The 15,313-nt window shown below is 37.8% G+C and overlaps 1 protein-coding gene and 1 pseudogene across 7 annotated transcripts in view; one reads left to right on the top strand and one right to left on the bottom strand.

Moving 5' to 3' along the window:
* Window positions 1-15,313, bottom strand: part of NRG3 (neuregulin 3) — a 1,130,131-nt gene that overhangs the window by 622,650 nt on the left and 492,168 nt on the right. For all 7 annotated transcript variants that reach the window (XM_032141530.2, XM_058436439.1, XM_058436441.1 and 4 more), the window contains exon 2: window positions 2,801-2,930. In XM_032141530.2, the coding sequence (XP_031997421.1) occupies window positions 2,801-2,930 (130 nt within the window). The remainder of the gene's footprint in view (window positions 1-2,800; window positions 2,931-15,313) is intronic.
* Window positions 8,856-9,462, top strand: LOC116460395 (high mobility group protein B1-like; annotated as a pseudogene).

Below are 15,313 nucleotides of genomic sequence, written 5' to 3'. Positions count from 1 at the left end.
CACATTACAAAGCACTGTGCCATTTAATTTTTAAATTCATTTCTGTATGTATTTATTCAACAGTATCTTAGTGATAGGAGGTGCTCAGTAAACATTTGTTGAATAGGGGAATGACTGAAACATACTACTTAAATAGAGTGCTGTACAAAATGGCACATTATTAATAACTACATTGGAATTTTTAGAAGTGCCTGATGCAGGAACAAATGTAAGCCTTTTATCCACAGCAAAGCTTGAGAGATGAATAGCAGGCACATGTTATGTGTGATTTATTCGTACACACTAGTATGAGATTTATAGGCATCTATTAACCTACTCGAGTTCCAATTTTGTCTTAGGCTAGCCTTTTGTCATGATTAGCTATGTTGTGAGTCTATGTTAAATAACAGGCTGTCTGTACTGAAATATGCAAGAAATATGAAGACAGAAGGCCAAAATTATTAAATATGTACATCATTTCACTTAACTATAGGTATATATCTGCTTATGTGTGTTACAAGAATTAGAGATGTACATGCATCTCACAAAAGCAAAGGGTTTTTCTTTTATGGACATGAGACTCATTGTTATAGACTGAATTTATCTACAAAAAAATAAAATCCCTACATGAAGTAAACTCCAGTTCCTCAGAATGTGATCATATTTGGAGAAAAGTCTTTACAGAAGTAATGAAGTTAAAATCAGGTCATGAGGATGTGCTCTAATCTAATACGGCTGATGTCCTTAGAGGAAATTTGGAACACACACACCTAGAGAGGAAACATGATGAGAAGATACATCTCCTTGACCATCTACGGGCCAAGGAGAGAGGCCTCAAAAGGAATCAACTTTGAACACAAACACCTACAGAGGAAACATGATAAGGTACATCTCCTTGACCATCTATAAGCCAAGGAGAGAGGCCTCAAAACGAATCAACTCTGCAGACACCTTGATCTTGGACTTCTGATCTCCAGGACTGTAAGAAAGTAAATTTCCATAGTGAAGCCTCCCAGTCTGTAGCACTTTGTTACAGCAGTCCTAGCAAATTAATACACTCATGAAGTAATGAAGAATACAGCATGACCATATGCGGAAAAAGAAGAATTCCTTTGTTCTCCTGATAGTCTCAGTTTTGGAAAAGATGAATCATCTCAGCCTGCATACTGTGGTGGGACCTGATCCGATTCCTCCTCCGGCTGAAACACCATCAAAGAAAGCCACTACTTTAGCTAATGCTTCTGATTGATCCCTTCTTCTTCAACTAATTATGAATTTAAACATAATTGATTGCATTGGCCACTTCCAAATGATAATCCCATCAGATTGGCCACTGTAACATGGTTGAGGATCTAAAAGAGCTTGCGTGCACCTCACGCTTTGAAGGGGTAGCTCATTCCTGGATTTTCCCTTAAGGTCTTAATGTCACTTGTGTGCTTTGTATCCATACATGCACAGTCACAATAAATATGAGAGAGGAGGAGTGTGGAGAGAAACAATCCCCACTCCCCTTCTTCCCCAACCCAGGTTTGCACAGCATAGGAATAGGGTGCAAATTTTGCAACTAGGGTAAATGCAGCGGCACTGCCAAAGTCATATATGAACACCACATGTCAGCGGTGAGGAAAGGTCACAGTTCTATTTGTCCTGATACAGGACATATGGTAACTTTTACAGAGCCCTCCTACTATATCATGTATCTGTTCTTCCAAACCTGTGCCATTGCTCAGTGTGGCAATACATCTTCCCTGTGGACTAAACCTGGCTCTTGGATCCAGGCAGCTTCTGCTGGCATGGCATCTTCTAAGTTCGTAACTATACAATACATTTCTCTGCACCATCTTAGTGAAACAACATGGGAATAGAGTTCTATAATAGTAATAGAAAAAGGTCATAATTTTCCATGCCTCACGATTCAGAATAATTAATTTAATAACTGTGTCATATGAGAAGAGTAAATAAAGAGAAGAAAAGGGGTGTGGATATATATGATCACTGATGCATATATGATTGCAAAGAAAAACAAATTACCAGGGTAATACTGGAAATGAAAGCTTGGTAAGAAATAGTTTTCAGATGTTAATTTGATTCTTCTATTGAGTCTTAAAGCTGCAGTGTCTATAAGTGCACTCTTTATCCTCCCTTGTTTTTATTTTTAGCAGTTACATAATCTTATGTCTCTAAAAACCAGTTAAACACCTTCCTGATCTCTACTGGGAGTTTTCCCCAAGTAGTTCTCTACCTAGACTATCACAGGACTACTATTTCATTCACAACTTCTTGCTGGAGAGTGTTTCATCAGAGGTGTTAAGAAAAAGCACAGAAATTAATAAACGAAGGAAGAAACAAAATAAAATGCCGTTCTCTCTGGACACAGTTAAAGTCTCTGGGGTTGGTTCACAATAAACACTGAGATTCTAGATCTTAGATGAGCAGTTTGCTTCTCCTGCCACAGTCTGTAGGTTCTCAAGAACAGATTATTTCTGAGTACTAGGATATATGCCTAAGTTCCACGTCATAAATATATGCTTCGAAAGTGTGTAAATAATTATTTCCATTAACTTTGCAGATCTAAAAGCAAATCTTTGTTTGCTTGATCAGGTAAAACTTAAACCGTAACTACTTTGTTTCTGTTTTGTCTTCTTCAACTGTTAAAGAGACAGCAGCCTTGCCCTTTCCAAATTAAGACTCCCAATTCTGCTATTCAAACGGTGGGACTGTGTGTATCCCGGACATGACACATTCCAGATGCTGCCAGCACCCTCCACCCCCAGGCCTTGCAGAGGGCCTGCCCTTTCCACCAGTGGCCTCTGTGGCTTACCGACAGTGTTTATGGGATCCGGTCAGGGTTTCGATCACAAAGCACTCGCCATCATTGAGACAGTATGCAAGGTCCTTGTCTCGGCAGGGTTTGAAGTGCTCGGATCGCTCTGTGGAATATGTCGTCGTATCTGTCAGGGAAAGCACAGAGGGAAATGCTGTCAGCAGTACATTCTGACACCAACAACTCCTGTCACTGGCCCTGGATCTCTGTATAGAGGCCTTCTCATGGGCTCTGACCTCTGGGACTCTAGACAGACAGCTCCAGCCCTCCGTGGTACTGACCAAATGCAGCTGGCTGTAACCACTGTATTCAATTGTCTTATTTCTCCACTAAATTTTATCTATTGGAGTCACTCTGGAGAAGCCCCATTTGAGGAAAAGTAAACACTAAAATCTGAATGATCCTAAGTCAAACACCCCAAATCCACCCTCATTAATTTCAGTTTTAACAAACATGTTGTATGAAGGATCGAAACAACATTCCCTTCCCTTTATTGCTGCCAAATATAATTAAACATCTGATCAATGTATATTGTGACTGTTCTGTGGAATCCAATGTCAGTTTGGGGGATTTTTTTCAGTTACAGCTATAATTGGCTAATAGCTAAGCCAATTATTCTTTCACTTTCTCCTTTTATTATGTAATTAAAATGCAAATGTTCTAAATTCTGAAACAGATTCTCAAATATGAAGAATGTTTCCGGTAAATATTTAACAGTACCAATTATTGTCATTTTTTAGCATATCTTAAACATGCGTTTTTAAAATCATAATTACTTACATTTTCAAATTAAGTTATACATCAATATCTGCATCCCAAATACGAGACTAACCATAAATAAGTGCTATCTACAAGATACAGACTCTGTTACCACATGTAGACATTATTCTAATTACAGAGTTTTAAGCAACTATTAGCTCCAATTCCACCGTGACAGTCAACAAAAAATATACTTAAAAAGTCAAAGAAGAAAAAATTATTCAGTGCTTAAGCTTTTAATTTCCTTTGCAGAGATTTAGATTAATAATAATATTCAAGCATGGGATATTATACCAGCTTATTAACCACTCTTGTTTTAATGTGTCTCCCAAATTCCATGTGTTGGAAAATTAATCCTCAAATTCATATGTTGATGATATTTGAAGATGGGGCCTTTGGGAGGTAATTAGGAATGGATAAGGTCATCAGGGTGAAGTCCCCATGATGGAACAGTTGGCTGCTCAAGAAGAGAACGGACAGAGTTGACATGCTCTTGCTCCCTATCCATGTGACGCCCTGCACTGCCTCAGGGCTTGCAGAGAGTCCTTGCCAGCAAGAATGCCCTCAGCAGATGCAGCCCCTTGACCTTAGACTTCCCAGCCTCCAAAACTGCAAGAAATAAATGCATGTTCTTTATAAATTACCTAGCTTCAGGTATTCAGTTAAAGCAATAGAAAACGGACTAAGACAGTAAATGAAGGTCACAATGAGCTTCTTCCCTGATTATCCTCACAACTGATGGTGAGTGATCAGTTTAAAAGGAAACTCACCCTTGTCTCTCCCACATCTAAAAATCCTCATGGGCTCTCCTGTGGGAATAACTTTAAAATCCATAGTAGGGCAAACTAGGGCATGGGCCATCTATATGTTTGTCTGTCTGGTCTCTTCTTGCACTCTAAAATTTTACGCAACTTAATTTTCAACTATCATTCTATTTCTCCAAAATACCAAGAACTGTCACACTTCTCCTTCTTCCCAGACCTTCATTCTTTGTTGAAGACACCCAGAAATCCTCAGAACTTAGATGATCTCATCTTGTGCCTCCCAGTGCCTCTTATCACTTTCATCACTGCATTTGACACTGTAAATAATCCTTTCTTTGTTTTATATGTTCCTTTCTTCTGTAAGATCCTTGAGGGCCGGCATGGAGGCTTAATGAGAATTGGAGCTTATAAAAATATCTCCAAAATATCTAATCTCTTTAACATCAACAATAAATGCTATAAATGAAAGCTATAATTAAAAACTTCACTACAATTTTACAAAAATTAATGCATTTTGTACAGCAAAAAGTGAAATAAATATAATTTAACATTTATGTTATCATTTTAGTATACTTTTTATAATATTGATAAAGATTGCAAAAGTAAGGCCTTCAGATTCACACAGACCCTCACACATGTGTTACTCATATTCCATGAGCACTGAAATAAACCAGTATTGGTGTTGCAATGGGAACTTATGTTTTCCATTTCAAAATATCTGCTTGTTAATACTTTGGCACAAAATAAAGGCTCTGCAAAACACACACATTTTCCATCTTGCAGGAGATTCTCTACAGAAAAGATCTGTTATTCAAGACAGTATGTGATAAAACAGTCACACAGAATCAATCTCTCTATGGGAAATATTTAAAATTCAAGAGCTCTGAGCAAAAAATTCAATATGAAACGGTGCACAGTTGACTGCTACTCTGGCTGCTGAAGTATATTAACTCATGATCAGTTAGTTAACTTTTCCTTTAATTTCTTATTATCCATTTATTGATATTCACTGATCATGCTTCTAAGAACAGTTTTTCATTAACATAATCTACAGCATAAAAAGTGAGATCCTTATTTTATAACAGTGGTTTTAACAAGCTACAGACTTCAAGTGCAATACAATGGCATAGCAATTACAATCAATTAATTTCCATCTGACAACTGCTGTCTCTAGTGGTTACCACCCCATTCTACCAACTGATTTCTCCATCATGTTATCATCTATCGGCACATTACAGAGGATCAGAGACCCAGGTAAATGGCTCTGCAAAAGTCTGGGGTGGGAAAGCTCAGATATCAGGCTTAACATGTACTGAGGCTTTCCATTTCCATAGCTTAAAGAATCTCCAAATTAATTTAAAATGCACATGCTTAACCTTCACAATGACTTTACTGAATTCAAAGAAAACATCATTATTATAACTTTTTAATGACAATATAATAAACAATAATAAAATATTGGGTATGATCATTCTCTAAGTAAATAACTGCAATTATCAATACATTTGAAACCTTAGAATATACTTATGCATTTTACTATATATTATCTATATAGTATTACCCAACTGAAATCACAGAGGCATTGGGTAAGGTAAGTGTAATTCATCATGAGGTGAAATTTTATTCTTGAAAGTCATCATGCAAAATATATGTATGGAAATACAGGCAAATTCGGGACCCTTAATAAAATCACTAGCTTGCTATGCTAACTCTAAGACCACCTACTTAGATTTTTGTTGACTAAATAATAAGCATACTGTGTCTAAGTCACTCTGACTGAGGTTTTCTATTACTTACAACCAAACAAAGCCTACTAAAGAGATGCTAATAATTTTGGATGATATCCTCCTACATTTGTACATCTGATTAAAGTTCATGTATGTATTCATACATCTATTTAATTTTCAACATACAAGATGTACTACAAAACACATAAAATAGAACATAAATAAGAATGAGCCAAAAATAAAATATAAGGTGCAATTCTTTATTTTCTTTCTGTGCCCTAAGGTGGCACAGTGTGCTCTAATGTATCCAGCTGAGTGTTTTATTCTGAAGAAGAAACATGGAACATTTGTGAGAATGAGAACATGGATAAGATCTAATGCCAAACTATAAAAGTTATGATCCTAAACAACCTTGGTGTGTCTTAGTAACCAAAAACTCTCATCTGTGAGCAAATTCAACACTTTTGGAAGCTTGTTTATATTTTTTAAAGCTATGCCACTTTTCAGACAGTCCAATACACTAAGCTGGCTATACTCTATGGTACTATTTTGGCATGTACTTAATCAAACTTCTGTTTCTAGGAATGTAATTTGGTAAATAATTTGTTATAGAGCTATTGCCTTCAAAACAATTATATGGATGAAGGTTCCTGTAAGTAAACAGGAGGGGCCTAATATTCCCGTGAATACCAATTGGTATTTCAAGGCCTTCTTTATGTTCCCTTATTCCAGAGTGGGCCGTGCTATCAGACACCATTCTCTCCACATTCATCAGCTTCTGAAGCTCCCATCTGACTTGACCATGAGCTTGCTTCTACGGAGCAGAGCAGGTCTTCACATCTTTAATCCATGGGCTTATGGATGGCATGACACAGAGGCGCAGAATAGGTATTTATAGAAGGGAGAAATTTTGGCCCGGCGCGGTGGCTCACACCCATAATCATAGCAATTTGGGAGGCCAAGGTGGGTGGATCACCTGAGATCAGGAGTTGGAGACCAGCCTGGCCAACATGGTGAAACCCTGTCTCTACTAAAAATACAAAAAATTAGCCAGGCATGGTGGCAGGCGCCTGTATTCACAGTTACTTGGAAGGCTGAGGCAGGAGAATCACTTGAACCCATGAGGTGGAGGTTGCACCATTGCACTCAAGCCTGGACAACAAGAACCAAACTCCATCAAAAAAAAAAAAGGCCAACTTTTTTATATAGCATTTTTCTAATTGTTTGTGTTAAAAAGTGGTATCATAGGCCAGGTACTCTGGCTCACACCTGTATCTCAGAACTATAGGAACCAAGGTGGGAGGATCACTTGAACCCAGGAGTCTGCGACCAGCCTGGACAACATAGGGAGACCCCCATCTATACAAATAATAATAATAATAATAAATTTGTCGGGCATGGTGGTGCATGCCTGTGACCCCAGCTACTCAGAAGGCTGAGGTGAGAGAATCACCTGAGCCCAGGAGGTCGAGGTTGCAGTGAGCTGGTATTGTGCCACTGCACCCCAGCCTGTTTGAGACAGGACTGAGTGAGGCCCTGTCTCAAAACAGGAAAAAAAAAAAAGTGTTACAGTGAACAAAAACTCTATTTAAAAAATTTCTGGAAAGCGAAGTAAGTTAGGATATAAGAAAGGCTCTAAAACAACTTAGGGAAAGAGCATGGAATTTCGTTAAAGGAGGGAAAAATCAGCTCAGCAGCATGGAAGACAAACGAGGAGAAAACAAAGCAAAACAATTAGAAAGGATTTTCCAAAAAAGAGGGACAGGAAGAATAAAGGAGTGTTAGGATTAAGATGAGCAGAGATGGTGCTAAGAAAGGGTTTTCCAAGCACCATGACCAAGGTCTAGGGATCAGTTTAAGGAAGTACTGTTGCTGGCATTAGAAATAGTACCCCATCACTTGCAGCCACAGGAACTGTGCAATTATCTGGATCACTCATCTGGTACTTGTTATATGTAGTTTAATGTGTTTTCTTATTTTTTTATACATTTCGGTCTCTATCCCCAGGGAGGTCAGGGAGAGTGCTTTGCTTTTAAGTTTTCTATTCTTTCCACATCATGCAGCATACATAGTAAGTAATCAGTACAGTAATTAAATGCACAGTGAGAGGTGGTGGTGGTTAATTCATTAAAGGCAAAATGGGAAGAAAATGTTGGGTTGGAAGACAGAAATCCCCACAGATTTTGCAATGAAAGTTAATTTATTAACGAATTAAAAAGATGACTGGTTTCCCCCTTAAGTACTGAGTTGAACCTGAATATTACTTATGGAGGTTTCTATGTTGCCGGCACAGTGCAGCACACTGTGGGAACACATACATTGTTGCAGGAACAAGAGCACGAAATGGGCTATTACAGATAATAATTGCATGAGATAGTCAAAGAAAGGGAGAGATTAATTCAGGCTATAGTTACCTCTGAGGGTTTCTTAAAGTGTTGGCATTGGAGCTGGGCTTGAATATGTGTGATTGAATTGGCACAGGAAAAAGAATCCTGGATGGGAAAAACAAGATCGCCCCCCGCCACCAAAATAAATAAATAAATAAATAAATAAATGAAATACTGAGACTCAGATTAGATCCTAAATAAATTCTTCACACTCCTGGCTTAAAAATGTCAGATTTCCTCTTTGTCCGCTAGACTTGCGCTGGGGGACGCGCCACTACTCTGTAGCGGGTTTCCGGCGGGCCATACGCGCAGCAGCAGGAACCCAACCCTTGCTGACCTTGAGCTCCAGGAGTTCGTTTCTTACGTCCGCGGAAGTGCAGCGGCCTCAATTCTTAGCGCAGAAAAATAACTACACATGGGCAAAGGAGATCCTAAGAAGCCGAGAGACAAAATGTCATCATATGCATTTTTTGTGTAAACTTGTCGGGAGGAGCACAAGAAGAAGCACCCAGATGCTTCAGTCAACTTCTCGGTTTTCTAAAAAGTGCTCAGAGAGTTAGAAGACCATGTCTGCTAAAGAGAAAAGAAAACTTAAAGATGTGGCAAAGGCGGACAAGGCCCGTTATGAAAGAGAAATGAAAACCTATATCCCTCCCAAAAGGGAGGCAAAAAAGAAGTTCAAGGATCCCAATGTACCCAAGAGGCCTCCCTCGGGCTTTTTCCTGTTCTGCTCCGAGTATCACCCAAAAATTGCAGGAGAACATCCTGGCCTGTCCATCGGTGATGTTCCGAAGAAACTGGGAGAGATGTGGAACAACACTGCTGCAGACAACAAGCAGCCTTATGAAAAGAAGGCTGCCAAACTGAAGGAAAAATACGAAAAGGATACTGCTGCATATCGAGCTAAAGGAAAGCCTGATGCAGCAAAAAAGGGAGTTGTCAAGGCTGAAAACAGCAAGGAAAAGAAGGAAGAGGAGAAAGATGAGGAAGATGAAGAGGATGAAGATGAAGATGATGAATAAGTTGGTTCTAGTGCAGTTTTTTTTTTCTTGTCTGTAAAGCATTTAATCCCCCTGTACACAACTTATTCCTCTTAAAGAAAAAAACTGAAATGTAAGGCTGTGTAAGATTTATTTTTAAACAAACAAACAAAAAAGTCACATTCCTCAAGCAGTTTTTTTTTTTCTCTCCCATAGAGTTCATGATATGACGATTCTCTAAGAAAAGGTAAGAATCTGGCAATGCAATCTAAAAGCTTTTAGGATTAGCAAACTACCTTTACAAGCCAGGAGCCATTTAAATATGGTTGTTGGCTCTGGCAGCCTCTTCTGTAGGAACACTGTAAATGAAACCAGCTGCCCTATATTGAAATTTCCTGTAGAATCTGTCATTTATCAGGCACCCAGGAAAGAGCACTGGCATGAGACTGACTTATAAAATATTTAATGGTAAAGGGAAATTGCAAGAAGAATGCAGTGGTGTTTGAAAGGGAAACAAACCATTTCTCAGCTGGCAAGATGCAAAGATAGCTTTCTCCCCGCTGCCAAAGATCAGACAATTGTTCACTTTGCTGGCATGGGAGAAATGGGGAGTATAGGGCAAGGATTTTAAAAGTTCAATTGATTCGTGGGGCTGCTGTGAGAACTGACAGTTCTTGATGTATCCCAGAGCCATTAATTTTTGCAACAAATGTAGAAAGGGCCCTTGTTAAAGTTGCATGACATATCTGCCACGTTGCAGTTTGAAATCCTGCTTTTAAAAACTGTTTCAGCTTATTTAAACCTGAATGGGACATAGCTTGTTCAATGGAAGTGCATTTATTTGGGAATTGCAGGGCTTATCTGAAACTGAATATATTTCCTTTAACCAGCATGCAAACACATGCATATTTCAAACTGCTCTGAACTATGATAATAATAATAGCAGCTACTGTCACTGGAGACCTTGGCTTATGCTAGGCTCTGTGCTATGTGCTTCAGAGACACTATCTCTGCACCCCACATCACCTTCCTGAAATGGCCTATTTTATGTTACCAACTATCTCTAAATCCAATAGTGGGTTTTTTTTTTTTTTTTTTTTTCGCATCTTGTTGAAATTCTCAAAAGCAACTGAAACTCATAATCCTCTTGCCTTTGTGGAAACCTTTCTTTCGTTGGAATCTATGTTATCACATAGTCTTGATTTTCCTCTTGACTTTTGACTTTCACCAACTTAGTATCATCTAATCTACGCTTAAATGCTGGATTACTTAAAGACTGGCTTTCAAATAACTCCAAGCATATACTTAACACCATGCTAAGTGTTTTTCTTTAGCTGTCTTTTGTGGATGCAGAGTGGCCTTGTCTCTGCCTCGTTCCATAAAAAATCATGAAGTAGGTTGGTTGACTATTGTGTGTGCTTATTTAGAAATATTATGATCTGGATTATAGCAGGGTTGTTTTCCACTTGCTCAAATTTTACCTTACTTACACGTGAGCAGTGAGTAGCATGTACGTAGAAACCCCAATACTTTCTGCTAAGAAAAGAAAATGGCCATTTGTAGATGGATCTTAAACTTCAAAGAGAACTGAGTCTATGCTCGTGGGGCCTTTTTCATGCTTCTCCAGCACAGAGAGAACTCAGCTAACAGACTGATTCTATCTTCTGAGTCAGGTGCACTGGGAAACTTGAAAGAGATGCCATCATAGACTTGAATTACATGGCTGTCCTTCCTCTGACATCAAGTTTTCTAAGCAATTTTCTAATTGAAATGTGATTTCCAGCATTAATCTGGATGCTATCCATGGTGGGGATGGTGTTTCATTCTCTATAACATCTTTATTTCCCAAATGTGTCTTTATGTGAACTTCTAGTGGATAAAAGTTTCTCACACATAGAAACAGCCTCCTGTCTGGTCTCCCTGTACCTCACACTGGCTTCTACTACTTACTCAAGAGTTAACATTGCTGGGCGCGGTGGCTCACGCCTGTAATCCCAGCACTTTGGGAGGCCGAGGCAGGCGGATCTCGAGGTCAGGAGATCGAGACCATCCTGGCTAACTCAGTGAAACCCCGTCTCTACCACAAATACACAAAAAAATTATCCAGGTGTGGTGGCGGGCACCTGTAGTCCCAGCTACTCAGGAGGCTGAGGCAGGAGAATGGCATGAACACAGGAGACAGAGCTTACAGTGAGCCAAGATCACGCCACAGCACTCCAGCCTGGGTGACACAGCAAGACTCCATCTCAAAAAAAAAAAAAAAAAAAAGACTTAACACACCTACCTCAATAGCACATGTGAGCTCTCTTCATCTTGTGGCTAAAACTCCATTGAGTCTTCATTACGCAAGATTAACAAACACTTCCTAGCTTATTCAGCAGTTCCCCACACAAGCCATCAGAGAAGGCTCCCTGGAACTGCACTTCCTAGTCTCTCTCCCACATTTCTTGAGCTCCAATAACACTGGAACACATATGGCCACTTTTAGACTCTATGAATTTAAATGTGCTATTCCCTTTACCTCATACACAGCTATATGTCTCTAACAAATAATTTCTAATTGTTTCAGATTTATGTGAAATGTAAGCACATACTGAAGTCTTCCCTAGCTCCTCAGGTTAGAAGTGGCTGAAAGTATTCAGAGCTCCAGGCACACTTCCTATTCATCTCTAATACTGTGATGATCACTCTGAATTGCAGTTTAACTGCTTACATGTTCATTCTCCATCCTCTTCTCAAACTAGATTATGGGATCTTAGGGACCTAGCAAGTCAATCTCTGTATCACCATAATTTATTACAAAGCCTGACACACAATAAGTGCTTAAGGCATGCTTTCTGTGAATAAGTATCATAATGGTTGTAAAATGAAGATTATACCAACATCATAGGCATACACAAAACTTCAGAATGATAAGGTAACAGCACCTTGTTGCTCCAAATCTGTAATAATGTTTTTGGAAATGAATGATGAAAATCATATCTATACTTCTGTGAACATACCTGAGGCTGACTAATAATGAAGGTTTTTATTTTCATGTTCATGGGTTCCATGTAAAAAAGCATTTTTTAATGAGAATTTATGTGTTTGTTTATTAAAGAATTTTCTCCCACATCCAAATTTCTTGTCTGGAAAGTATGTATGGATGTGATGTTCAAAATATTTAATCAGTCATGTGGAAATTATAGGACTAATCAGAATAAATCTGTACAGCCATAAGAGAAAAGCAGGGTCCTGGAGGTCCCTCTGGGGCTAAATGTTAACTCTTGTTTCTGGATTAACAATGAGGAGGTTTGGGAACCCAGGCATCCAGGGTGGCATGGGGGCAGACAATTTTCAGGGGGATTTGAGCAGTCGTTATTTACCATATAGAATAAAATTATTGTAATTTCTTAACAGTCAATACAATTAATGAAGTGCACTGCTGTACATCAGGTCTACTCTCATGGTCTACATCTGTCTTTAGTATAATTTGAAGTCAGGTATGTGATGCCTCCAGCTTTGTTCTGGTTGTTTAGGATTGCTTTGGCTATTAAAGCCCTTTTTTTGGTTCCACATGAATTTTAGGATTTTTTTTTCTAATCCTGTGAAAAATGACATTGGTAATGTAATCGAATGGTGTTGAATATGTACATTGCTTTGGGCAGTATAATCATTTTAATGATATTGATTCTTCAAATCCATGAGCATGGGGTGATTTTCCATTTGTTTATGTCATCTATGATTAGTGTTTTGTAGTTTTCCTTGTAGAGATCTTTCACTTCCTTCATTAAATGTATGCCTATGTAGTTTTTTTGTAATGATTTTTTTGTAAATGGGATTCAGTTCTTGATTTGGTTCTCAGCTTGATTATTATTATTGGTGTTTAGCAATGCCACAGATTTTTCCATGTTGATTTTGTATCCTGAAACTTTACTGAAATCATTTATCAGTTCTCCATTCTGTACCACTTATCTATATGTCTATTTTTTTATTCCAGTACCATACCGTTTTGGTTACTATAGCATTGAGAGCCCTAGATTTGATAAAGCCACATACCTATGATGAACTGACCTTTGACTAAGTCAACAAAAATATACACTGGGCAGAGAACACTCTAGTCAATAAATGGTTCTGGAAAAATTGGATAACCATATGCAGACAAATGAAACCATACCCATATCTCTTACCATATACAAAAATTAACACAAGATGAAGTTAAAGACTTAAATGTAAGACTTGAAACTGTAAAAATCCTAGAAGAAAACCTAGGAAAAACTTAACTGAACGTTGGCCTAGGCAAAGAATTTATGACCAAGTCCTCAAAAACAAACATCATAAAAACAAAAATATATGTGAGAGTTAATTAAACTAAAAAGCTTCTACAAAGCAAAATAAATGATGAATACAGTAAACAGACAACCTACAGAATGGGTAAATATTTGCAATCTATGCATCTGACAAAGGGCTAATATCCGAAATCTACAAGGAACTCAAACAGCTCAACAAGAAAAATAAATAACTCCATTAAAAAGGGGGCAAAACACACAAACACACACTTTTTAAAAGAATACATATAAGCAACCAATAAACATATGAAAAACATTCTCAACATCATTAATCATCAGATAAATGCAGATAAAACCACAATGAGATACCATCTTACACCAGCCAGAATGGTTAATATTAAAAAGTCAACAAAGAACAGATATTGTGAGGATGTGGAGAAAAGGGAATGCTAATACGTTGCTGATAGGAGTGTAAATTACTACAACCTTTATGGAAAACAGTATGGAGATTTCTCCAAGAACTAAAAATAGAACTACCATTTGATCCAGTAATCCCACTACTGAGTATATACCCAATGGGAAAGAAATAATTATATCAAAAAGATATCTGTACTTGTATATTTTTGGCAGCACTATTCACAATAGCGAAGATATGGAATCACCTTAAGTGTTCATTAATGGATGACTAATGAGTCTGTGTGCATATATATAACATAAATACCATATTCCATATATATATCATACAGTATACACACATATACACACACCAGAAATACCATATTACCATAAATACCATAAAGTACTACTCAGCCATAAAAAAGAAATCATATCTTTTGCTGCAAAAGATTTATGAAATCTAGGACTCTCAAGGCTTAGTAACCAAAACACCATGGTGGTGGTATAATAATAGATACAGATCAATAGAACAGGAACTGGAGGCAATGATCCTAAGTAAAATAACTCAGAAACAGAGTAAAATACTTTATGTTCTCATTTATAACTGGGAGCTAAACAAAGGGTACACATGGACATACCGTGGTAAATAATATACACTGGAGACCACAAAAGATGGGAATGTGGGAGGAAGGTAAGGGTTGAAAAACTACCTATTGGGTTACCAAATCACTTTTTGGGTGATGAGTACACTAAAAGCCCAGACTCTACCGCTATGCAAAATATTAATGTAAGAAATCTGCACTTGTACTCCCTAAATCTATAAAAATAAAACAGATATATACATATAAAATAAATAAATCTGTTCTTAGGACTTATAGTTTTGACAATTCAAACCAACAACCTTGGGATAAGAGAAACTTTAGAAGTCAGCATGCAGTAATAATGCTTGGAATAAACCTATTAATCCAATATAAATATCATTTTCATTTTACAGAAATGAAACTGAACTATGGAGGGACCACACAAGTCTTATTATTTCACACCTCATCCATAGAAAGGCAAGGAAAAGACAAAAAAGCCCAACTCCATAAAGAAATCTCTTTAATATTCTGCATTTCCAACCGTGCTGGGTTTTAAGCTACGTATATTCAAGCTTCTCCTTGCCAAACACTCTATTTATCACTCCAGAATAAGTAAATAAGAGCAATTAGAAGGCACCATTTTTTAGC

This window comes from Hylobates moloch, unplaced genomic scaffold (genome assembly GCF_009828535.3).
Source record: "Hylobates moloch isolate HMO894 unplaced genomic scaffold, HMol_V3 SCAFFOLD_3, whole genome shotgun sequence".
Taxonomy (NCBI): Eukaryota; Metazoa; Chordata; class Mammalia; order Primates; family Hylobatidae; genus Hylobates; species Hylobates moloch.
Note: the sequence above shows the minus strand (reverse complement) of the source record. Positions and strands in the feature narration are given on the sequence as shown.